At 44.1% G+C, this 27017-nt stretch overlaps 1 protein-coding gene across 1 annotated transcript; it reads left to right on the top strand.

The window, feature by feature from the left end:
* The first annotated feature begins 9924 nt into the window (after positions 1–9924).
* LOC136513778 (tubulin-folding cofactor E-like) lies at positions 9925–15288 on the top strand. Its single transcript, XM_066507745.1, has 15 exons — positions 9925–10063; positions 10244–10414; positions 10566–10612; positions 10815–10961; positions 11048–11122; positions 11318–11427; positions 11532–11659; positions 11847–11908; positions 12005–12112; positions 12201–12235; positions 12508–12576; positions 14176–14267; positions 14355–14431; positions 14689–14766; positions 14885–15288. The coding sequence occupies exons 2-15, from the start codon at positions 10249–10251 to the stop codon at positions 14981–14983; spliced, it is 1293 nt and encodes a 430-aa protein (XP_066363842.1). The 5' UTR covers positions 9925–10063; positions 10244–10248; the 3' UTR covers positions 14984–15288.
* The last annotated feature ends 11729 nt before the right edge of the window (positions 15289–27017 follow it).

Genomic DNA, 27017 nt, shown 5'->3' with positions numbered 1-27017 from the left:
GAGAAGGCACTGGAGGAGCTCGGAATGGAGCTCGACGGCGCGCATGGTGGAGCGGTGGCATGGCTCATCGGCGGTACGCCGACTCCGGCCACGGCAGGGCGCGGGGAGGCGCGCACGAGATTCGCGAGGGCAAGGCGGTGCTCACGCGCGCAAAAGGAAGGAGAGAGGTGGAGCGGAGAGGGGCTGTCCACGCGGAGCCAAGCTCTGGCGAGGAAGAGCTTACTCCGGTGAGGAATTTCCGGCAAGAGAAGACTTACCACTACGAACAGACTCGAGCACCAGTTGCGAGAGGTGGAGGCGGTGCTGCTCGAGAGCTGGAGCGGCCTACGGCGAGCAGGAGCGGCCGGACGAGCTAGTTCCGGCGAGGCGCGCAGTGGCGGAGGCGAGCGTGTGCGCGAGAGTTGCTGCTGCTACTGCGCTGCGGCTGGTGGAGTGAAGAGGAGCACAGCACGGTCGGGCAGGTGTAGGCGCGACAGGAGGGGCGCGGGGTAGGCTGGCGGTGCCACGCGGCGTGCTCGCCGGCGCATGGCGGCCACGCGGCGTGCGCGCTCTGACGCGGCCGGGCGCGTGCGCGGCGGACAGGCGCGGCGCGCAGGAGCAGGGGCGTGGCGCGGAGGTAGGCCGGGCCGGCCTGTGCGGCTAGGCCGAAAGCGAGGCGGCGGCCCATTAAAGGTAAAATGAGATTTTTCAAACTATTTTCAAATCCTTTTTCATTCAAACGAAATTTTGAACTATTTCAAAGTAGTTTCAAAAGTTGGTGTAAAAATGAAAGTTGTTCCATTTTTCAAGATCTACAACTTTACTTTTATGACCAAGGTTAAATTCCAAATAGATTTTGAATTACAAAATAAAATCAATATTAATTCAAAACCCTAATTTTGAAGAATTATTTTTAAAGGCAAAATTTGGTAAAAATTTAAATATGAACTTTGCTCCAAATTATATCCTAAATATTTATAAGCTATCTTCGTGATCAAAACAAGAAATCATGGCATCCAAACATGAGCATGGCATTTCACATTGTTTTAAACATAATGAATTTCAATCAACTTAAGCACCACATGAAATGATACTTCATTTCTTTCGAAATGAAATGCATGAATGATACTTATGCATGAGGTGATGATGATTATGCTCATGGGATGAAATGGTAATGCACGCTTAACACCGAGGTGTTATAGGTCTAGCCTCCAAGCGATTTGGAGATTTGGGCGGAGGGTGATCTTGAAGTTGTCTTCTTCTGACCTTGAGCATGTGTCGAGCGTAACCAGTGATGATTTGGGTGAAGCCTAATAATGACATGTCCAAGCAGTCATGGTCGAGGAAGTTGCCAGTGATCATGTGATCGGCTCGAGGGAATTCAATGATGTCATGCTTGAGCGGCCATAGTCGAAGACGTAGGCCCTAAAAGTACTGTTCGTTGATTTGTTGTGCGAGAAAAATACTGTAACATGGCTGATAAGTCAGGCTGATAAGTTCAATCGAATAGGGTCGTAGTTAAAAACGGTGTGACCATGGAGGGAGCTTGACGACGGTGTGCTCGAGTGGTCACAATCGATGACCTTGCATTGGTCGATGACAGCGTGACCGGCTCGAGATAGTCTGTCGATGGCATACTCGAGTGGTCGAGGATGACCATGTGGTCAGTGATGGCATGACCCACTCGAGGTAGTCCGTTGGTGGGTCTTATCGATAGGTGTAGCCATAAGGCAGTTGAACTGTCTTGCACTCATAACCTTCGACCGGTATCTTTCGACTGTTAACACTTCTACTAAAGAGTTGGACCAGATAATCCTTTTTATTCGAGTGGTTCCAGTATGGATCCCACCAAGTGGAAGGTTGACGTGTTGCAACTCGGCAGTAGCGATTACTATCATTCGAGTTACAAATGGGTCGAACGACTAACGTCAGTATGCGGCTTAATAGACCCTACATGGGGCACATCATAAACTCTTTCTCCATATTCGGGAGCCTCGTACTTGTCCCGGTTTTAATCGGCTTTATTTCCGATTTTCCCGTAGGGTAGACGTCCGCCGAAAAAATATACTTATGGCTCGCTTAGACCTTCAGGAGATTTACGTGGCACTCGAGTACTAGAGGTTGTAGAGCTGTATGTCAGCCCTCCTGAAGTCTCCCTCTCATGTGTTGAGAACATAACATAACCTATTGTCTTTACTTCATTCGTAGCATCATCGTTGAATTATTACAGGAGCTTAGCACAAACAAAAAACGCAACATGATGCTTGATGATTATAAACGTGTAATAATATACCTTTGAAGTTTGGTGAAAGACATTAGTGTGGATTAGATATAATTTGATGATTTTCAAAAATAAATTATTGTGATTTATACATGTCTATACCTAATACTAATGATTTTCAAAAATAAATTATTATGATTTATACATGTCTATACCTACTACTAAAGAGGCAAAATTTCTGCCATCAATTTTTTTTCCATCCAGCCCTGTCCACCCGTATCCGTTTTTGCGTCGGTGCGTCAGTTGCAAACAGAGATTAGGAGGGATTAGGAGTAAGGTAGAGAATAGAAAGAAATATAGGATTCCAGATGTAAAAAATACCATAATTTCTGCCATCAAATTTTTTCGGTCCAGCCCTGTCCACTCGTATCGGTTTCTGCGTCGGACGGTCAGTTGCAAACCGAGATTAGGAGAGATAAGGAGCAGGAAAGAGAATAGAAAGAATACAGGTTCTAGATGTAAAGATAACATAGAGAAAGAAAAGGTGGGAGGACCTCAATAGTTTTTGAAATAGATCAGGATTCTTGATACAAAATGTTCAAATTCAAGTGGGCTTTTTTTTTGACTTGAGCCAAATCCTGGCAGTTAGGCCGGCTTCATTGTAGGCTAGACCAAGCCCATGCAAGTATTTTTTTCTTTTCTTTCATATTTCTATTTTTTATATAAAAAAACAGAGATCTTGCAAAATTCACCAAAAATTATAGAAAAATCTGAAAAACTTTGAACTAGTTTTGTTAGCTTCATAAAAATATGATCTATCCATAGATGTTATAAATCTTGTTAGATTGTGCTTTGTCTATAGGTGTTGTGAGGTGTACGACCCCGGATACCCATGGTAGGCCACATGAGCTACGCCCCTAGAGGTGGCCCAGCCCACAAAACGAGGCCTTGCGAGGCATGACTCTGCTCGGCGCCTATCGCAAGACACCGGGAAGATATCCTGAAGATACTACGAGATCTGTTAGGATATGTATGATCCCAAGATTCCTGTAATCACTTATTACTTTTTGGTTATCTCTAAGATGTAACCGACTTATAACCCTGCCTCCCGGACTATATAAGGCGGGCAAAGACCTCCTCTAAAATCATGACATATCATACGATAGCTAATACAAACCAACAGACCACAGGAGTAGGGTATTACGTCATACTGACGGCTTGAACCTGTCTAACTTGTGTGTCTCTGTTGCCTTCTTGTTCTTGATCTCACGCTCCTCTGCCGATCAATCTACCTTCGTGGGATACCCCTCGGAGAACTGCCGACGATATTCTATCGACAGTTGGCGCGCTAGGTAGGGGTGTGCATGCTGTTTTCTTGTCAAACAAGATGACTTTTTCCGTAGGCTCTTTGTCCCTTCCGCAGCCCAGCCAGATCTTCACGGTCGGATCCATCTCGTGGGTCATCAACGCTGACGGAGTCGGAGAGATCCTCGAGCCGGGGCAGATCGATTCTTCGCCAACCACCCCCGCACCTACAACTGCAGATCTGATCTCAGAGCCGATTCTGAGGTCTCCTTCAGCAACGACTCGCTGTTCACTTCCTTGCTACCAGAGGAGGCAGATCAACAACGACGATCTGATCGAATCCATCGATCGGGTCAGACTAAAGCTCGTCGATTGTCTCTCTATCGCCGAATCGGCTCTGGACACTCTGGTTCAGCGCCGACCACCCTCTGATCCAGATCTATCAGAGGCTGCTCAGGAAACTATAGGGGTTATGGCCCTACCCTTCGGGTTCACCAACACCGCCACCGCTTACCAACATGCCCTAAGGGGCAAACTCGCTGACCAGGTAGACTGCGCCCGTCTACTCATCGACCAGGTCACCATCCAGCTTCCGCCAGCCATCAACACGCTACACTTAGGCCAAAGACCCAGGGTGCCCCTCCAGACCATCCCGGAAGAAACTCTAGGCTCTGAGTCTTAGGGCTCTATGGAGACCCTCGCTGAAACCTTCACCGAGCAATTTCTCCTTCCACCCTTTTGGGGGGTGCGATCTTCAACGTCAGCATCGACAGCCCTCCTCGGAACAGTGAAACCAAGGAGGAGCGCGTTGCTCGGGAGAACCAGAACATCAACCGCGTGCAATGATGAGAAAACGAGGTAGCCATTGCGAGGGCCGAGGCTGCTCGGAATAATCAGCTCGATTCTCAAGGAAGACCGCTCCCGCTCCACCGCGACCTCAACGAAGAATTCCTCCGCGTTGGCCACGACGTCTTCAAGACTCCAAGCGCCAATTTGGTAGTAGCCGCCAACAAGCTTGCTCATTTCCCTCAAACGCTGAGCTCACCAAGATCGCCGCCATGCTTAAAGCGGCTCACTGTTAGGTCAATGAGATTCACGAGGTTCAGAGACCTTCATGCTCTATGAGCTCAATTCACCGATCAGCTGCACCGAGATCCAATCATCGCCCTAGTCAAAGCCATTTCGCCGACCAGTCGCTACCTCTCTAGGGGACTTAGGGGGCATCGCGCCGAACACCATCACCAACACGACCAGGAGGTTGAACAGGATGCTCGAGTGCATCTCAGCAACCTCCGGGATGCGCGATGGCATATCAAGCAACGTCGCTTCGGTCGCCATGAAGACGAAGTGCATCGCCGCTAGGAATACGAAAAAGAGTACGGCAACCCGGACTCAGCCCTTGAGCCTATCCCCGACCGCAGCGCCACAGACGATGGTGTCGACAACCCTGAGGGGCCTCCAGCTTTCACAAGGGCACTCCAAATGCTTCGGTGGCCCCGTGGTTTTAAGATCACCGAGGTCGAGCCCTACGAAGGAAAAATGAACCTGACTTAGTGGCTGTAGGCTTACGCACTGCTGTCCATGCCACCGGAGGAGACACCAGCATCATGGCGAATTATCTCCCTATCATGCTCATGCCACCCGCAATGAGCTGGTTTACCAGCCTTGCACCGGACTCCATCGGATCATGGGAAGAGCTGAAGAAAGTCTTCACCGACAACTATATGGCCACGTGTACTTGACCCGACACGAAGCATGATCTCAGCCGCATCAACCAGAAGCCATCTGAGCTCCTCCATAGCTACATCCGATGTTTCTCTAAGATGAGGAACTCTATTCCCAACATCACGAAAGCTGAAGTCATCACCGCCTTTATCCGAGGACTCCACCATCGCGAGCTTCGCTCCAAATTCAACCGCAAGCCGCCCACCGATATCAGCGAAATGATAACTACCGCCAACCAGTACGTCGATGCCGAGGAAGTCGAGGTGCGCTTCAATGAGGATGCAGGTACTCATCGCCCGTCTCACCGCTACAACGATCGCCCTAACGATCGGCGCCACAACGACCGCCACCCCGACGATCGCAGCTACCATCGCGATAGCGACCGTGATCGGATAGGAGGACATAGGCCTAGCCAAAATCGCCGCTGCCGGCCAGAACACATCGTCGCCACCATCAGTCAACCTCACGCCAAGCACAACTACGACGAACAGTACCAAAAGATCCTTGACGGCCCATGCCCTCTTCACAAGAACACCAAACACAAGATGAAGAACTGCATTAGCCTGGCTAAGGAGTTCTAGGACAAGAGGCTCGATGACGATGCCAACAATGGAGCCGGAGGTCGCCGACCACCTAGGGGCAACAACAATGCCTTTCAGGACCACGATAAGGTGGTCGTCACCATCTTTGGGGGCCTCACCTCCACTAAGAGTAGAAGAGAATGGAAGCTCGCCGCCCGACGAGTGCTCGCTATCACTTTAGAGGAAACCACCGCCGACCCCAGCTATCGCCCATGGTCCGAGGTCCCCATCACCTTCAATAGGGTCAACCAGTGGGCAGACATACCCTACACAGGTCGTTTCCCCCTCGTCCTTGATGCAATCGTCCAGAAGGTGCTCTTTAGAAAAGTCCTCGTTGACGGTGGCAGTGCTTTGAACCTACTCTTCGCTGGGGCCCTAAGGGAGTTGGGCTTCATGATAACAAATCTCACACCCTCGGACTCCTCCTTCTGGGGTGTGGTACCTAGAAGGGCATTCAGACCACTTAGAGAGATCACCCTACTAGTACAGTTTGGCACGGCAAGTAACTACCGCGTCGAGCATATCAACTTCTACGTCACCGACTTTGACACTGCCTACCACGCCATACTCAGCCGGCCAGCTCTAGCCAAGTTCCTAGCCATACCACACTACACATATCTGGTGATGAAGACGCCTTCGCCTGTAGGAGTCCTGGCTCTGCGGGCCAACCTCTTCGTTGCCTATGCCTGCGAGACAGAGAGTCTCGCTCTCACCGAAGCCACCGACCTCTCCATCCAGATGGCTAGCATGGTCGCCGAAGCCAAGATAGTGCCCCCCGATGACATGGAGATTCTAGAGCTGGAGCTTCCCCGCGCCTCCACCAAATCCAAGGAAATCAAGGAGGTCGGCCTCGGCCTCGACGATGTCTCCAAGACCATGAAGATTAGGGCTCACCTTGACCCCAAATAGGAAAGCGCGCTCGTCTCCTTCCAACATGCCAACGCTGATGTATTTACTTAGAAACCTGCAGACATGCTGGGGGTACCACGGGAGAAGATCGAGCACTCCTTGAATGTCTCGCTGACCGCTAAACCGATCAAGCAGAAACTCCGCCGATTCACGCCAGACAAGAAGGAGGCTATTAGGGTAGAAATAAAATGGCTCTTAGTTGTCGGGTTCATAAAAGAAGTGTATCATCCAGATTGGTTAGCAAACCATGTTCTCGTTCGAAAAAGAATGAAGAATGGAGAATATGTGTTGATTATACTAATCTTAACAAACACTACCCTAAAGACCCCTTCGGCCTGCCTTGGATAGACGAGGTTATAGACTCTACCACCGGCTGTGAACTGCTCTCCTTCCTTGACTGTTACTCTGGATATCATCAGATCTCCCTCAAGGAAGAAGACCAGATCAAGACGTTGTTCATTACGCCTTTTGGTGCATACTGCTACACAACTATGTCCTTTGGACTCAAGAATGTCGGGGCTACCTATCAAAGGGCCATCCAGATGTGCCTCGATCACTAGATCGGTCGTAATGTCAAAGCCTACATAGACGACGTGGTCGTCAAGACTAAGACAGCCGACAACCTTATCACCGACCTCAAAGAAACCTTCGCCAACCTGAACAAGTACCGATGGAAGTTGAACCCTTCAAAGTGCGTCTTTGGAGTTCCATCTGGTATACTGCTGGGCTACATTGTCAGTGCTCGAGGTATCGAACCTAACCCTGACAAGGTCTCTACCATCACCAATATGAAATGGCCAACATGCGTCAAGGATATACAGAAGCTGATAGGCTGCATGGCTGCTTTAAGTCGTTTCATATCACGCCTCCGTGAAAAAGGGCTACCATTCTTCAAACTCCTCAAGGCCTCCGAGCGGTTCTCCTAGTCGGAGGAAGCAGACTCAGCTTTTGAGTAGCTCAAAGTGCTCTTAATAAAGTCTCCGATCATGACGGCGCCACGTCCAGATGAGACTCTGCTAATATACATCGCTGCCACTTCTCGCGTCGTGAGCACAACTATTGTCGTCGAACGCGAGGAGGCCGGGCACGCCTATAAAGTACAACGTTCGGTTTACTTCATCAGCGAGGTACTTAATGAGCCCAAAACTCATTATCCTCAGGTACAAAAGTTGTTATACGCCATTCTTATTACGTCGTGCAAACTCCGACACTACTTCAAATACTACAAGATCGCCGTGGTCACTGAGTTCCCTCTAGGGGACATTCTCCACAACAAAGAGGCCAATGGCTGCATCATTAAGTGGGTTGTTGAGCTCGACACATATTCCATCAAATTTAGAAGCAGACCTAGCATTAAGTCATAGGCGCTCACTGATTTCGTCGCTGAATGGACCGAGATCCAAGAGCCCATCGCCGCTACTTGCCCCAAACACTGGGTGATGTACTTCGATGGTGCCCTTAACATCAATGGTGCTGGTGCGTGCATTCTGTTCATTACGTCGACCAAGGATAAGCTACGCTATGTTCTTCGGATACACTTTCTGGCCTCCAACAACGCCGCGGAATACGAAGCGTGTCTCCATGGTCTCCGTATAGCCGTCGAGCTCGGCGTCAAACACCTCATGGTGTACGGGGACTCCGCGTTGGTTATCAACCAGCTCAACAAGGATTGGTCCTGTTCTAGCGAGAAGATGAATGCATACTACGCCGAAATTAGGAAGCTCGAAGAAAAATTCTATGGCATCGAGTATCACCATATGGTACATGACCAAAATCAACTTGCCGATCACTTATCCAAGCTAGGCTCTTCTCGCGCCGCGATTCTGCTGGGGGTCTTTGTTCAAGATCTCCCGGCGCCATCCATCAAAGAAGATAAGGAAGTCGAAGAGGTTTCCCCTGCCGAGCAGTTGGTACTTGCGGTACCTTCGCCGATCGCCGACTGGAGGGAGCAATTCATCAAGTACCTCACCAGCGCCGAGGTACCCGCCGACAAGACTGAAACTGAACGCCTAGTTCGTCGAAGCAAGCTTTACATGCTGGTGGACGTCAGCTTGATGAGGAAAAGTGTCAAGGAAGGGATAATACAGAAATGCATCACCCAAAAGGAGGGAGTAAAGCTACTTCTCGAAATTCACTCTGGTTCCTGCGGCAACCACGCGGCCTCGAGAACACTGGTCGGCAAGGCTTTCCAAACTGGTTTTTGTTGGCCCACAGCCATCACTGTATTAAATCATCCTTGCATATGTTGCATGCATATAGGTTTGGTGATGATCGAGAACGTGCCAAAGGTAGACCCGGAATACGTGGAGGTGGCCAAGGAGTATGAGGAGGATGTCCGTGTGTTCCGCTGTCCGATTTCTACCTAAGGCAAACCTCGGTGCATAACCCCTACTTTTCAACACTTATTATGTTTGTTTGCGCGTTAAGTTTTGAGCAGAAAGATTTACACCATCTGATATAGTTTTGATAAGAAACAAAGCTTATTTTTATTAAAATATAGATTAGTCAATGGTACAACTAATTATTTCATGAACCGGAATCTTGGGTAGATTATTGACTAATGAAATTTAAACAAATGTATTTATGTAATTCATGACAAGGGCTTTCATGTGAAAAATCAAGAAATCTCATGTCATAATCATTGACGGACAGACTAATCCTGATACATCGACAAAAAAATTATGGAGGTTGATAAGATGCGTCAAAAAAGCTACAAAAGTCGATATTGAGTTGTAGAAACACATGGATAGAATGAAAAAGCTACAATGTTATGATATATTTATATCTAAATAATTATGCGCTTTGCAATGGAAGAAAAAAATATATTGAGGTGTATTTTAATTCGATAGGGGTTTAATAGAATATTATTATTTATTATCAACATTAACTTATACTAGACGATCACCATGAAATAAATTAAACAAAAACATAACACGTTATTGTTTTTTTTTTCAATGCACCGACATATTTGTTTGTTCTATATAAAAAAAATTGTAATTGTAATATATTTTTAAGTTGCTGCCAAGGCGTTCAGTCATGTCCAGCGCCGCCGCCGCCTTCCGCCTGGGTCAGCGCGTGCACGCAGCCGGCGACCCCCGCCGCGTAGGCACGGTGCGCTACCTGGGCCCCGTAGAGGGCCACGCCGGAGACTGGGTCGGCGTCGACTGGGACGATGGCGCTGGTGGCCGGCACGACGGCTCGCTCGCTGGCCGCCGATACTTCGTCGCCACGGGAGAGTGCTCGGCCTCCTTCGCGCGCCCCACCGCGCTCAACGGAGGGATCCCGCTCCCGGACGCGCTCCGCCTACGCTACCGCGTTTAGGACTTCACCAAGGAGGAACAGGGTTAGTGCAGCGCGTGCCGACCGACGGCTCCCTGAATTTGCTGCCTTCACATTTCCTTTGATCCGGCAATGCTCAGTTCCTTTCAGCAAAGGGGTACAAATATTTGGGCAAACATTATGGCACTTTGTTGAATTTCCTATGTAATGACCCTGATTACATGCTTTGCCGCACTTTGTTCAGATGAGATGTATGTCTTCTCGACAAGCCAGAAGCGTGTCTCGGTTGAATTTGTTGGCACAGACAAAGTTCAGGAGAAGCTCAACAACTTCAATGAGTTGACCAGTGCATCCGTTTCGTACATGGGAGTGAGCTCAATCGGAGCACCGGGTGAACTAAAGAGTTTGGTTCCAAGTAAATACTGTCTTATGAATTATCACCATCCTGTCCATTTTACTGCTTTTTTTTATTGCAAATAAGCCATAATGTGTGTAGCAACTGGAGCTGATGGTTCTGCTACCATTTGTTTCTTCAGGGACTTATTAAACTGTTTTGCATGTTCCAGATCTCAGACTTCTTGACTTAACTGGAAATCTATTCTCACAGTGGCAAGTAAGAATTCCCACAGAACGATTCTTGTTATTTCAATTGCTCTACTTATAATAGGTGTGGCTTTATATAACATGATAACATCAAAGCAACAAGAGAAACATTGTTGGTGGTACTACCAAATGTTTGCAGTATATCCCCTGTCCTTCTGTGTTTAACTGTTTGTTCGTTTGCTGTGTCTCTAAACATTTTGGTTCCCTCTCAGGTTATATCCCCTCTTTGTCAAGCACTGGCATCCCTGGAAGTTCTTAATTTGACAAACAATACCATGGAGAATGATGTTGCAGAAACTCCAATGCTCGAGAATATCCAAATTCTTGTTCTCAACAACTGTGGTGTAACATGGGAACTGGTATACCCAATTGCTGCCACTTTGAAGCTTTTGTTGTTAGTCATTGCCAATCACACTGTGAGCTCATTTTAACTTCTTTATAACAGATTGAAAAGATTAAAGTTTCCTTTTCATGTATCAGTGAACTCCACCTGATGTCAAACAGGTTCAATATGATCATGGTTAGTGTTTCCTCTTATACCACAGCTTCCATAGTTCCATGTGCATCCGATGATAATAGAGACCACATCTAGGTGTTTTTGGATTATTCTTTCCAACATTTCAAGCGCATGTTTTTCTTGCTTCAGCAAGGTGTACATCAACATTACAAATTATGATATTTTGTACATCTAACTGTATCTCGCTTTCTTATCTAGACCCCAGATGGAAAATTTGTACAAGCTTTCAATACACTGCGGCTCCTAAATTTAGAAGATAATCATATTGATTCATGGGATGAAATTGTGAAACTTTCTTACTTAAGAAGGTAAAAATGGAAATAGTAATGTTTCCACCCTTGATTTGATTGATACTTCTGCATTTGATTTGGGTACTGTGAATATTTATCATCTCTCTCCCTTGTTTCTCCAGTTTGGAACAACTCCATTTGAACAAAAACAGGTTAAAGCATGTCAAGTATCCATCTAATCTTTTGCCAGATGGACCTCTTGATGATGCAGCTGCTGTGCTGTTTGAAAATTTGCAAGTTCTTTTGTTAGGTATATGCCTTCTGTGTGTGTGTGTGTTGGGGGGGGAGTAGATTTTGTTATCTTTGCCATATAAAGAACCCAAGATTTGAGCATGATTCTGTTTAACTTTAGTACTGCACTAGTGCTTCCTGCTTTTCAAATGGGAGAAAACCTGAATACACTGTGCTAATATTGATATTTTTTTTAACTTCACCAGGATCTAATGACATAGATGACTTTTCTTCAGTGGATTCACTTAATCTGTTCCCAAGTTTAAGGGTGAGATGGTTTCAGTGAACTACTCTTGTTGTTTGGAATCTTGTTGCTGATCTATAATACATTGGTATGACCGTACTGATCTCTAGTTTTTTGAAGGATGTCAGGCTTTCTGATAATCCTATAGCTGATCCTGCCAAGGGTGGTGCTCCTCGTTTTGTGCTTGTTGCTCGACTTGGAAAAGTTGGAATACTAAATGGCAGTGAGGTTTATGCCAACTCACTGGGTGTTTTTTTAGAATGTACAATACGCTGTACAGATGTATGACATCCTTAATCCTTCTTGCCATGTCTAGATAAGCCCACGTGAACGGAGGGAATCTGAAATACGGTGAGTTGATCCTTTGTATCTGTAAATTGTTGCAACTAGTATATGATCATATGAGGTTTCTTTGTGGTATGGTCAGTCAGGATATCAGATCAGTATTAATGGAAGTTTTAAAATGTTTTTTTCCTCTATCTGAACTGCAGAGTTTTCTTTTGGTTCTCTGAGGAAATGCTACTACAGTCTTTCGTTTTTTTAAAAAATAAAAATAAAAAAGACCCTTCAATTGCCTTTCTTGAAGTCACACTGCAATTCTGATACAAGCAATGTCATTGTAGATATGTCCGCCTTGTAATGGGAAAAATAGAATCAAGTGACCCAGAAGAGATCAAACGGCTGCACCCTAGGTAAGTTTGTGGCATTTATCACATTCTTATGTTTTTAATTTGTATATTCTGACACAATATGATCCAGAGAAGAAACAATCCATGATTTTGTAATATACCCCCTCCATCCAGTATTCACAGGCGCTTAAACAGTTTTCACCAAGACCAAGATCATTAACTCGCATTAATCCTTTTCCTCGCAGCCGCAAAAAAGCTTCGGTTTGCAAACTGGCTGCTGGCCTGCATGCCGCACCATCCAATTGCATGTGTGGTAATAATTAGGGGCAAAGCTTTGCAGTTGGAAACAAACTAGCAAGTACTAGTCCGCGCGGTGCTGGCTGGGTAAATGAGTCGCCGTAACTAAATGTGGAAAGAGTGAGTGCACACAACGGGAAACAAAGCATGCAACAGCTACTGCACCTGTGAATGCTGGATGGAGGGAATAACTCTTTTTAGGGGTGACCAGGTGGGCATTCAGTTTTTTTGGTTTTGTTATTTTGGTTTTTGGAAATTTTGGCCCCTGACATTCGAAAAACAAAGCAAAGAAATTTCGGTTTCTGAAATTTACAAAAGCACAATAGTTCAGTGAGACTTCTTGGTTTCCACTGATTTTTTCTTTCTTGAACAACGCAGGAGAGCTGCATGTCATTTCATTAACAAAGGAAACTTACAAAAACGGGATGGCTAGAAAAAAAACTTCCCAACACATCCCACTCACACTACGCCACTGCAAAAAGAAAATAAAAACCCGACCATAATCAACTTGTCATACTAGGCCACTAAGGGCTTGGAGCAAGCGACCTCAGGATAAGCTCCTGAAGAACAGAAGCACCGGCAAATCATACACCCTGAACTCTCCAGTGGATCAGTGGATCTTAAGCTAGCTGACCCCTGCCACACCTCCGATGCCTGACTATTAGATATGAGAGGGACAGAATCAGACTAAGCAGCACACAAGCGAGAGGGGGGTAGAGTAATACAGAAGAACAGAAGGAGGGAGAAACCTTCTGGAATGTGGGAATCGATTTTTGTGTTCACTGCATCGGTGAATATCCATGGCACCACTTGCATTTCTTCTAGAGGGAGAACGAGAGAAGAATGAATGAGGGGGCTACAAGAGATAGGTGCCATTTGTTGCCACCATCAGACCACGGAGGACAACAAATGGGCCTTGGCCTTCATGTCGAGGTGGCATCAGCCTAGCTTTCTTCATCATTTATGTTGCAAGAAACTACAGCTGAACTGAAAACTGAGGATATATGTTTGGTTTGGCTTCAGTGTTTGGTGTGTTTTTGCCACCACTAATCTGTTGCTTAAATGATCAAATTCAGTTATTGCACTGAAGACCATCATTAGCCACGACATAACACATCCATTCAAAATTCAATGGAATCAACATCAATGATGCTGTGTATCATGATAATTCAGTGATTATCTCTAACCACGAGAGCTGCAGCTGGCATGAATAGCCTATGGGATATGCAATGCAGAATAATTAAGGGTTTTATGGCTAGCTTTCATCTATCAGTTTTATTCACTTCTGACATGTACTTGATAGTTGCATCACTAATGGTAAGATTGTTAATCATACTTATAGAGGTAGAAACAAATTTGATGCAGATTTGCTGAACTGAAGTCCTTTTATGGTATTGAAGATGAGAAACCAACTTCAAGCACATCGGGGCCACAAAAGATGGCTTCTGGTCTTATAAGTACTGATCTTGAACTTTAATCTTGACAAGATTTACACAGTTAATGGATCAGCTGAAAGAACTGGATTTTTTTTACGTTGCATGCAGGTGTTACATTGAAATGTGTGGGGCCATCAATGGGTGAAAAGCAACCACTGACAAAGAAACTGCCTGCTACAGCAACTGTGAGTACTTGTTGGTACTACATAGTTATCCTTATTTACCGGGTTGTTGGTACTACATGGGAGGTTTTAGTTGTATATTGCAGTGCAATGACCGTGGGACATGATTTCCTGATTTTTATTCGAGCTATCTCTTAGCAACAATTGATATGTTAATTTGACTGCTGACTAGTAAAAGTTGCGATCCTAGTAATTCAATGACCCTTGCTTGTTCTTCCATGTATCTAGATGAAATAATGTTCAGACTCCTACGTTTACAGATCGGGAAGTTAAAATCTTTGTGCGAAAGCTTCTTTAAACTGAAGGACATAAAAGTGAGACTGTTTGTCGAAGAAGAGGTATGAATTGTAACTGTATCGTGTACCATTATTGTCTCGTATACCTATTGAAAAGATCTGGAGCTGTACCTTTCATGCATAAAGTCGTGTATGTTGATTACTGTATTTACTGGAACAGGGATGCCCTCTACCACAACTTCTTGAGGAGGACACGGCCTCTCTCATGGAGCTTGGAATTGGCTCGGGCGCGACCATTGTTGTGGACGAAGAGGGTTAGCCAGTCGTCTTCAGAGAAGTCAGGCAACTATATGGCGCAAACTACACTTCAGCTGTTATTAGTCTTTGAAGAGAGAGAAGAGAGTTGACGATGCTCTTCGTTGTCCTGTATATTGCTTTCTGTGGAAATGTGCATTTGATGAATATTGTTGTGGGTTTAGGCTGCAAAATGGATCAGCATGGTAACAACATTGTGAAGACGGTTATTTGTGTTTGACAAGTTAGATTTTCTTTTCTTTTCGTCAATGTAGGCAATTGCATAAAAAAAAGTTTATATAAAAAAAGATTTGAAGGTTTGGCCAGGAAGTCCATGCAAAAGCATATGCACCACAATAGAATTGGCTAGCTCCATTAGGGCGCTTCCAACAGTTAAGAGTAATATGCTAGCTTCATTCTCTCCACGTGTCATCTCCTTGACAGCTAAAAGATTATATCTCTCTGACAATCTATATATTGACAGTTCAAAAATTATTATGGCTCACATATTAGTTCTTTGTCTGTCTTAACACACGTGCATGAGCACAGCACCCGAGCTGTGTCCTGTGTGTGCTAGTGGACCTAGCACACTCTCTTTTCATGTTCTCAGTACAACCTACGAAAAAAACTCACGTAGCCTCTTGCTGGAGACGCGCTTACTGGGCATTAGCCATTTCTCTCTATCATCAATGGATCGATCCTAATGAGAGTCACGAAGAAAACTGCTACTGAAGCGGATTGAGTAAGCCTATGCTTTTTGAGATGCTCAATCTATAAGGTTCCTTGTTATGAAAGTGGAACATGCCATTTAGTTTCAAATCTTTAGCTTTGCAAGGCCCGATTGCTATTTTAATCCGGGCATCTCAAGGAGTTTTGTAGAAAAACTCTTTATTTACTTTTTTAGCAAAAAGTAAAAAAATTACCTTCAGCAGTTTGGTAAAAGAGCTTCTCAAAAATAAAAGAAGTTGCTAAATATTCGAGAAGAACTCCGTATCCGCTCTCCACCTGGTGTTTTTCTCGGAAAATCAGAGTAACTTGGATGCATGAGAAAATTAGAGGACTATTGAGAGGAAAACAAATTAAAGTTGCTACTTATTTTATTATCTCGCTAAACTTATTAATTTAACAAGTTAATTATACGAAACACCTGCAGTTGTTCTAACCAATACATCTATCCGTATCTGCTCCCCATCTGGTGTTTTTCTTGGAAAATAGTAACTTGGATGCATGAGTAAATTATAATTCAAAGTTCCAGATACAAAATCGTTCAGAAAATTAATATAGAAAACTATTAGAGAGAAAAAAAGTTGATACCTATTTTATTAACTCGCTGAACTTATTAATTTAACAAGCTAATTATAGGAAACCCCTGAAGTTGTTCTAACCAATGTATTTATTGACAACGAGGTAATCCTAATAAGTCCGGTCTCCGTGTTCCAACGATGTCTTCTCAATAACTGTTGCTTACTCCTCTGTCCACAAAAGAATATATAAATTTTCGCTTTTGGGAAGTTAAACAGTTTAAACTTCGACTGTGTTTATATAAAAAAGTACAAATATTTTTTGATACAAAATAAATATCATTAGATTAGTTATATAATATATTTTCATAGTAAAGTTATTTGAGACATAAATGATAATATTATTTACTATAAACTTAGTTAAATCGAGCTAATTTAGTCGTCATCGATCTCATAGTTGCATTCTTCTATGAACAGTAATTAAAAAAAAAATCAAAACCATTGATGAACAAGGGTACAAAGTCACCAATCGTGCAAACACTGCTTGAAAGTTACACGTTTCGCCCGTTGGTTGTCAAGGAAGGATGGGCGGTGGGGGTGGTGGTGACGTGATGTCCAAAGTCCATTTTTTTTGAGTCATTGTATTTTTCTGTTCATACGAAGGAAACAGATATGTGATTTTTTTTTTTGGTAAAAAAAGTCCATTTTTTATTTGTTTTTGTTTCAGTATTGTTATATGTGATTTGGGCTCTTCTATCAACCGAATTCTGTGATCGACCAGGATTCTCTGCTGCACGTAGGGTAGATTCCTTGTCGATCTGACGTGTGTCTGCTACGTGCCATTTGTAACTACACATACTAGTAGCAGGCACGTCAGTTGTTAGTTATCTGGTAATCTGAATACCATATTTAATTTGTTGCATTGTCTTCATGTTAAACGTACCCTAATGACAATGATCAAGCAAGTAGTGATGTGTCTATGTATACCTTGGCGGCGAGGATCTGGAGGCCGGCGTATTTGACGTCCAGCTGAACTCGTTTATGGCCCAGCTCGTGCCGCAAAACTCGTCGGCCACGGCCACGGCGTAGTCGAGGTACTCCGTCCTCATCCTAGCTGCGTTTTTTTTTCTGAAATTATTGAATAATTCGATGATATTTATGAATAATTTAACATATTTCTCTGATATCTAGAATCCATAGAAATAATTTATAATTTTTTTCTAAAAATTTTAGCATATATTTTATTATCCTCAAACTACACCATGTACAATAAAATTGCACAAAAAAAGTCATTGTAAATATATTAATAAGTCAGTGTAAATTTAGCTAGAAAATAATATAAATATATGAGAAAAATTCAGTTGACAGACGAGACCAAAACAATTGAATGTCACCTGGACATATGCTTGTTTAACAACTGAATTAGTTTGCCTGCAGCTGCAGTATTTGGCGATTTGCACTCCGCCTGACGTTGCTTTTTGCCCGCAACTTTTGCTTGCCACGACGGAGGCCAAGATCCAGCGCCTGGGCGTCCGTCCTCCTCCGTTCGGGTCCTCCCATCCTTCCATCTCCCGCCCGTCCCTCGTCGGAGCACGAGCACCAAAGGTCCCCGGACCACGTTCACCTCTGCTCTCCTTTTCTTCTCCTGTTCACCCCTCGTGTGATAACTGGGCAACCGCCGCTACCGCCCTACACCAGGTGCTCAGGTCTTTGTCGGGTCCTTCGCCGGCGAGGCGACGAGCACCCACCAGGTATGCGCACCCCCTTCTCTTCCCTTCCTGCCATTTGACTATTTGTATTCGGATCTGGGCCGATTTTACAAGTGTATTACGCCTACTAAACTAAGAATTTTGTGCAAAATTATTGGTTGTGCATGTGTACACATATGCCCAGTACTGCTCCGTGTTAGTTGATCTCCACCAATAGGCTCTTGGATCTGTGCCCTGATCGGGGGCGCCCAACTCTAGTATGGTTGGTGTGCCCCTGTCGTATATCACTATATAAAGAGAGGTGGGGATTAGGGCTCGAACTACGAGGTTGACCGGAACCGCCGTAACCACCTATAGAGAAACACTAATCCGATCTAAAGAAGGGTGCTACCAGCGACAGGAAGCCCCACCGACTCCGCCGTCGCGCTCTGCAGTGCCACCACCAGGACGCTGTACCTCGCATCGCCGTAGGAACTGCGTCTGCACTTCATCTCCGGTCGCTGCGGGCGCACTAGCTACCAAGGTACACCAACAGATGTTCTTTACCCACTAGATCTACACCTAGAGTTTAGAACTTCCTAACAATGGTACTAGAGCCAAGGTTACCTATGTGTAGATCTAGTATGGGGTAAAGCATTGAAAAGAAATAAAAGAAAAAACAAGGGTTCGATCCGTTTCATATTGAAACCCTAACCCTAACCGGGTAAAAGAAAATAGAAAAGAGAACAGAAGGGTGGCAGGCGTCACTGACCGCCGGTCACCACCGCCACCGCGTGGGGAAAGATACCGCACCGTCGTCTTCGTCGACGCATGGCAAGAAAAGATCAGAGGGTTCAACCGAACCCAAGCCAAAAGAAAAATGAATCAGGTTAATCCTAACCCTAACGAAACCCTAACCCTAACCCTAATCCCCAATCGGCAAAGAACCAAGAAGAAACAGACAAGAAAGTAGAGAACCGATCAGATCTAGTTCGGATCTGAGAAGAAAGAGGGTTTTCCTAACCATAACCCTAACTGGGTGAAAGAAAGAAGAGAAGGAGGGCTCGGCTTCAAGTCTACTCAAAACCAAACCCTAAATCCGCAATCAATTCGAGAAGAGGAAGAACAGAGCGAATCCCTAACTCTAACCCGAAACCCTAACCCTAGATCCGCATTCGGATGAAATCCAAGAAGAACAGAGGAAAAGATCCAAAAATAGATGAAGAAAAGAGAAAGGGGAAGAAGGAGAAGGGTCCTACCTCGCCGTGCACCGTGTTGTTGTCTCGTCGGCGCGCGAGAAGAAGGCCGAACGGTCCAAGGACGTTGCGGCTAGTCCCCTCGCCGGCGGCGCGCTCACCCGTTGGGGAGTGCGCACGCCGGCGAGGGGGCCGGTGACGACGCCATGCTCCACTGTGTCTCCCGATCGCTCACTGCGGCTGCGCTGAGGGGAGGAGAAAGGAGCGCGGCGAAGAGAAAGAGAGGAGGAGGGAGAGCCGGACTTGGTCCGGTGGCTGTCTTCCTCACCAGCGCCGACAGCCACCGTGGCCGCCGCCGCTAACGCTGGCTCGGCGTGAGAGAGCGAAGAGAGAGGAGGGGACGGTGAAGAGTGAGACTGAGCTAGGGTTTTGGGTGAGCCGTCGTTCGGCTACTGTTTTGTTCGCACGAGAAAGAAGCTGAGCCGTCGATCTTGATCGAGCGGCTGCGAATGGCCGGGCCAGCTTTTGGCCCAAGCGGGCACGAGCGCCGGGCCACATTCCTGGCCCAGGCCCAGGTTGCGGCTTGGGCGCAGGGGAGAGCACAGGATAGCGCACGCGGGGGCATGGGCCGTGGGCCGCTTTGCCGGTTGGGCCGAAGACAGTAACGGAAATGAATCAGTTTTCCTTTTTCTTTTTTCCAGTAAATATTTATTTTCTGGAAATTGATTAATGGCTTAAAGAAAATAGAAAAGAGATTTGTCCTATGGGCAAAATTCATTAAATTGAATTAGTTTTCCGCTGCTAAAGAAATTGTTTATTCTTCAGTTATTTTGAACCAACGTGATATTTAATTGGAGAAAAAGAGATTTTAACATGATTATGATGTTGTTATTTTCTGACCAACGTTGTTAATAACAATATCATAATTTTAATGATTTAATGCATTAATTCTATTTCTGCCCAACGGTGACGTAGAAATAGTGTATAAGAACAGTTGTAAATTTTAATGATTTTATGCATTAATTCTATTTCTGCCCAACGGTGATGTAGAATTAATGTATAAGAATAGTTGTATGTTTTAATTTTGACCAACGTTGGAATCAAAGCATGCAATTATTGTTATTTTTTATGTTAAGAAAAGATTGACTTGACCTTCATCTTGGTTGAGGTGGACTGGATAGTCACCTCACCGTGTCCCACAGAGTCTGTGGCACCGGTGAGGGAGACAAACGAGGCTAATGCCGCTTGAGCAACTAAAGAGAGGGATTTTGAATTCTAAAAGATGTTCTATGACCTTGAGCATAGGAAGTGAGTCACTACCAACAAGAAATATTTGGCTGTGATAAAGAACACGGTTGAGCCTGTAATTGTGGGCTCAATCCCAGAGTGTGACACGGTCACCGAGTACCTCAATAGAATAAAGAGTCAGTTCACTGGCTCTTCAAAGACATATGCTACCCAGCTGATAAAGCAGCTGGTGACAGAGAGTTACTCTAGAAATGGTGGCATAAGAGAGCTCACGATGTGTCGTTGAAATTATGGCACTGTCGTTTAGGCCATGTTTCGAGGGGGGGAATAGAAAGACTAGTTAAAAATGATATTCTTCCTCTATTAGAGTTCTCAGATTTAGAACAATACAGTAAAGAAAATTAAGAAAGATGCCAAACAAAGCGCATAAATTTACAGATTATTCACACAGACATCTATGGTCTGTTTCCTATAAAGAGTGTGGATGGTTATGATTCATTCATAACATTCACAGATGATTACTCCCATTATGGCTACATTTATCAAATCAAAGAAAGAACAGAAACATTGGATAAATGTAAGATATTTAAGGCAGAAGTTGAAAACCAACACAATTTAAAGATTAAGATAGTCATGTCCGACTGTGAGGGGAGTACTATGGTCGACATACCCCATATGACAAAGTTTCGGAACCTTTTGCAAGGTTCTTACAGGAGAATAGCATAGTAGCCCAATATTCTATACTGGGCTAACCTCAGCAGAATGAAGTAGCTGAAAGACACAATCGTACCCTGATGGACATGGTACGCAGTATGATAAGTTACTCCACCTTATCGTTGAGCCTATGGATGAAGGCATTAAAAACCACCATTCATAGGCTCAATAAAGTACCAAGTAAGTCGGTGCCCAAAACACAGTATAAGTTGTGGACAGACAGAGTACCCTCACTAAACCACTTACGTGTATGTGGGAGTCCTACTGAGGCTAAAGTATTTAACCCAAACATTGGAAAACTAGATCCCAAAATAGTAAGTTGCCATTTCATTGGCTACCTAAAAAAGTCAAAATGTTTTTGTTTCTACTGTCTAGACAGACATACAAAGTTTGTGGAAACGAGACATGCTGTCTTCCTAGAGGATGAAATGATGAGGGGGAGCATGGTAGCTCAAGAAATTGACCTTGAAGATAAGCGGGTGTATGCGCCCACTCCGATAATTCATAAGCCATTTTTTCTCACTACTTACTGTCGCTGCATTGATAGTGCAAGATACTATGGTGCCAGCACTTGTTGTTATTCTGCCTGTGGCAACAATGAATGACAATGAGGAACCTATTCTTTAGGATCCTGTAGAACCTATTGCCACACATGAAGAGGGCAACAATAGCCTCAAACAGAAGATGTGCCAAATGCGGAGGCCCCTAGAAGGACTCAAAGAGTTAGAAAATTAGCTATTTCTGCTGACTATAAAGTATACAACACTGAGGAATTTTAAATGGAGAATGATCCCACCTCATTTGAAGAAGCCATGAGAAGTGATCATTCATCAAAGTGGCTTAAGGCCATGGAAGATGAAATGAAATCTATGAATGCCAATAAAGTATGGAACTTGGAAATAATTTCTAAAGGAGCCAAAACAGTAGGCTATAAATGGGTTTACAAAACAAAACTTGACTCTCAAGGAAATATAGAGAGATATAAAGCGCGACTTATGGCAAAAGGCTTTACGCAAAGAGAAGGGATTGATTACAATGAGACCTTTTCTCCAGTCTCATATAAGGATTCCTTCAGAATCATAATGACATTAGTGGCACATTATGATTTAGAATTACATCAGATGAATGTAAAGACGACATTTCTCAACGGGGAATTAGAGGAAAATATTTACATGGCACAACCGAAAGGTTTTGTCATGGAAGGAAAAGAACAAATGGGATGCCACCTAAAGAAATCCATTTATGGATTAAAACAAGCTTCAAGATAGTGGTACTTGAAGTTCGATCAAACAATAAGAAATTTTGGATTTAAAGAGAATGTAGAGGACAATTATGTCTATGTAAAGTTTAAGAATGAAAAGTTTTTCTTTCTTGTCCTGTATGTGGATGATATCTTACTTGCTAGTAGTGATGTCAGTCTACTACTGGAGACAAAGAAGTTTTTATCCTCAAAATTTGATATGAAAAATCTTGGTGAAGCTTCATTCATTCTAGGTATCGAGATTCACCAAGATAGAAGTAAAGGGGTATTAGGACTGTCATAAAAGGCATACATAAAAAAAGATCTTAAAGAAATTCAGTATGCACAAATGTAGTCCCTCACCTGCTCCTATAGTCAAGGGCGACAGATATGTGGATTTTCAATGCCCCAGGAACCAGTATGAGATCGATCAAATAAAAACGGTTCCATATGCTTCAGCTGTTGGAAGCTTGCAATATGCTCAGGTATGTACATGCCCTGACTTGGTATTTGTTACCAGGTTACTTGGCAGATTTCAGAGCAATCTTGGAACAGAACACTAGAATTGGTAAAGAAAGTCTTGCATTATTCGTAAGGAACGAAAAGCCTCATGATAACGTATAGAAGATCAGATTCACTTTTGTATGGAAAATGGACCCTTGGCCCATTTACTTTGGATTTTGGTATTTGATGACCAACACAACCAAATTGGACTAATGAATTTATAAGTGTTTGTTTTATAGCTTAATAGGGTGCAAGACGTAACTTGGACGAAGGCGATATGATGATTCGATGATCAACACCTCAAGCAAGACCTTAGGAGCACAAGAGAAGACCTAAGAGATCAAGCAAAGTCTAAGCATGAAGATTGGAACCAAGCCGTATGTAAGATCGCGAAGAAATGAGCTCACTGTGGTGACCAAATGCAGGACCGGACGCTGGACAAGCAACCGGACGCTGCGACCGGACGCTGGGCGAGTGGCTCAGTAGATAGGCGACCAGACACTGGACCGAACGCTGGCGGCAACTGACCAGACGCAGGACAGCAGTGTCCGATCGATTATAGTAAGGTTCCAGAGCGGCAAATCTGCGACCGGACGCTGGCCAGCGTCCGATCAGTATATTGCTGGCTCAATGGTCAGGACGATCGGACGCGTCCGGTCAGGACGATTAAGCATCCGGTCAGTAGCAGTTTCATGGGAATCCGACCCCAACGGCTACTTTCTCAGTGAGGCTTATAAATACAACCCCCAATCGGCCATTTGGTTAGTGTGTGGAGCTGAGGAAACATACCAAGGGTGCTTGTACACCACTTTAGTGATCTCCATATGCATAGTGCTTAGTGTTTTATTAGGTGATTAGCATAAGTGCTTTGCGAAGTGCTTAGGTTGATTAGACCACCGCTTATGCGCTTGCTCTAGGTGTATGCCTAGTGTTTAGTGAGGTTTGCATACCTCTTGCCAACCCGTGCTTGCGAGCACAAGTGTTGTACATCGGAGGGGCTTGAAGTCTTGCGAGATCACACCAACCGTGTTTGTGGTGTGGCCGCCACCGTGTACCAAAGGGAACAAGGCCCGTGGCATTTTGGCCGAAAGCTTGATAGTGAAGACGGCGGGAAGCATCTGGGAGAGGCTTGCCGAGAGGCACATCGGAGACCTACTTGCGCGTGGGGAAGGCCTGAGGCTATCCACAGAGTTACCCGACCAGGAGCTTGGCCTTTGCAAGGGATTCCTTGCGAGGGGCTTCAACGAGGACTAGGGGGAAGTTTACGCGCTTCTCGATACCTCGGTAAAAATACCGGAGTCATCGATGGGAGTTTGCATATCTCTATCTTGCTCTTTAGCTTCTGCATTTACATTGATTACTGTACTACGTTTGCGGTAGATATAGCAATACACTAGCAAAACCATAGTTGCACATCTAGATAGTTTATCTATTGCATAGGTTTTGCTAGGGTAAGGAAAAGAGGCCATAGTTTAGAGTTAGAATTTTAAGTTGCCTAATTCACCCCCCCTCTTAGGCGTCACGGTCCCTTCAATTGGTATTAGAGCCGGTTCGCTCATATTTGGACCTTTGACTTAACCGCCGTCGAGCCGACGCTATTGTAGAGTGGTTGGGATGGATACCGCTAGGCCTCCATAATTTGATGGCACTAACTTTCTCTACTATAAAGCTAGAATGGCTTACCACCTTGAGGTGGTTGATTTAGGTGTATGGAGAGTCACTCGTGATGGGATGAAACCCATTAAGAATCTTGAAAAGCCCACAAAGAGTGACGAAAAAGAAATGCATTTTAATGCTAGAGCTAAGAATTGCTTGTTTGAATCATTTAGCATGGATATGTTTAACCAAGTGTTCACCTTAAATATGGCACATGAAATTCGGTTAAAACTCCAAGAGCTCCATAATGGCACAAGTAATGTCCGTGAGCAAAAACATTGTCTAGCTAAGCAAAATTATGATTCCTTTGCTATAAATGATGATGAGCTTGTTCATGATTTGTATTCTCGATTGAATCTAATTATCAATGAGCTCCATTCAATAGGATTATTAAAGCTAGATGATGTGGACATCATGAGGAAGATCATCTCTGTTCTACCATAAAAGAAATATGCAAGCATCATTACCATCCTTCACAACATGGAGAACTTGAGCACCATGACCCTGGGGATTGTCATTGGTAAGCTAATGGCATTTGAAATGTCACATAAGATGGGTCAAGGAGAAGCATCTTCATCAAGCAAAGGCAAAGCTCTCGCTTGTAGTGAGAAGAAAAAGATGAAGGGCAAGAAAGTTGAGTCAAGCTCAAGCTCAAGTTCCTCAAGTGAAGATGAAGAAGAAGATGATGAAGATTCAAGTGATGATCAATCTTCCTCCTCCACCTCCGATCTTGATGAAGAATCAATCAAAGTGATCAACAAAGTGGAGAAGATGATCCAAAGGCTCAATGTCAAGGGTGTGCCCATCCAAATTCAAGATTTCATTTTCACAAATCAAAGAAAAGAGCAAAGAAAGAGAGGATGCTATGGATGCGGCGAGTTGGGGCACTTTGTGGAAGTTTGTCCAAACAAGCCCACATCCAAGACAAAGAAGAAGGCATGCAAGAATCAAGCCCTCACATCAATAAGATCATGGGATGATTCTTCAAGTGAAGAAGAAACCCATCACAAGAGGCGAGGCCACAAGCAATCATCATCAAGCTCTTCTCATGTGTGCCTTATGGCACGAGGTAACGAAAGCTCTTCCTTTAGTGAGAGTGATAGTGATGATGATATACCTTCTTATCATGAACTTATGCAAGAAAATCTTAAATTTGCTAAAGATTGCACTAGTCAACAAAAGAAGCTCAAAAGCTTAAAAGAAAAGCTAGATAGTTCACAAAAAGCATACAAAACCTTGCTTGAACAATATGAGAACTTTGCTAATCTCAATGTTGAACTATCTGCTAAAATTGAGAAATGTGAGGCTAGTGCAACAACAAATGCATGCACAATCAATGATGAGCAACTTGAAAAGAAAAATAAAAAATTAAAAGAAAAGTTAGTTAGCTCACAAGAAGCATATAATAGTTTGCTTGCTAAAATAGAAACCATGTGCAAACATTGTGATGAGCTAACTAATAAAGTTGTTAATCTTGAAGCCGTTAGCACAACCCCTACCAAGGCATCTAAAAGGAAAAGTTCTATCTTTAACATGTCTAAAAAGGATGCCTCTACTTCTTGCAATGATTTATGTTTAGACTCACCTTTGTGCAACCAAATTTATGTTGAGAAAGTTGTTGTAGATACATGCACACAAGAGGTTGCAAAGGAGAATGAGTAACTCAAGCAAGAAGTAGCTCGCCTCACCAAGGACTTGACTCAAGTGAAAGGCAAGGCGAAGCAAACCTAACTTCATCAAGATAACACCGTTAAGGGAGTGAAGAAGCTTGATGAAGGACAAACTGTGGTTTGTTACGTGTGCCACAAGAAAGGTCACAAGTCCTATGAGTGCAAGGTAAAGAATAGGGGAGGAGCAAAGAAGAAGGAGAAAAAGCAAACAAGCAAGCTCTCCAACACCTACACCAACAAGGTGGACAAGAAGGCATCCACACCTTATCTCTTGAAGAAGAAAAATGACAAGATGGTGGCCACTAAGGTGAACAAGCAAGCCAACAATAGGGTCAAACGCTTTTGGGTGCCAAAGAAAATCTTTTCAAACATGAATAGCACCAAGAAGGTTTGGATCCCAAAAGAGAAGTGAGAAGTCTATCGGACCATGGGGAATTTGGAGACTTGGCAAAGTATGGGTGCATTTCATGGGGTGCATCATGATGGACAAAGTAATTACCAAGTAGGTTAGTGAATACTATGGACCCAATTTCTCCTTCCCATGTTAGGTAACTAGATGTCATTACTTTCAATTAGTTTTTATTTCAATTGTTTGTTTTTCAATTGATATACTCTTAAAGCATCTAGTTATCTTTCATGCCTATGTTTACATTTACATGCTTAAATCTTTTGTCATGCATTCAATAGGTATATCATATGGTAGGCTTGCTTGGTTTCATTATCAACCCTTGGAGCAAACCTACATGGTTTAAAACTGTTTAGGAGCATGGTATATAGCTTGTTTTATAATTATTTATCTAATATGTGCCAAAGACCAAATTGTAGATAATCTCTCCTAGATATTATCTTTCAAGTGGTATTTTGATACCTAAATCAATGTGCATAAATTTTACAAGTATTCA

The sequence above is a fragment of the Miscanthus floridulus genome, chromosome 16 (assembly GCF_019320115.1).
Source record: "Miscanthus floridulus cultivar M001 chromosome 16, ASM1932011v1, whole genome shotgun sequence".
NCBI lineage: Eukaryota > Viridiplantae > Streptophyta > Magnoliopsida > Poales > Poaceae > Miscanthus > Miscanthus floridulus.
This window is presented reverse-complemented; position numbering and strand designations above follow the sequence as displayed.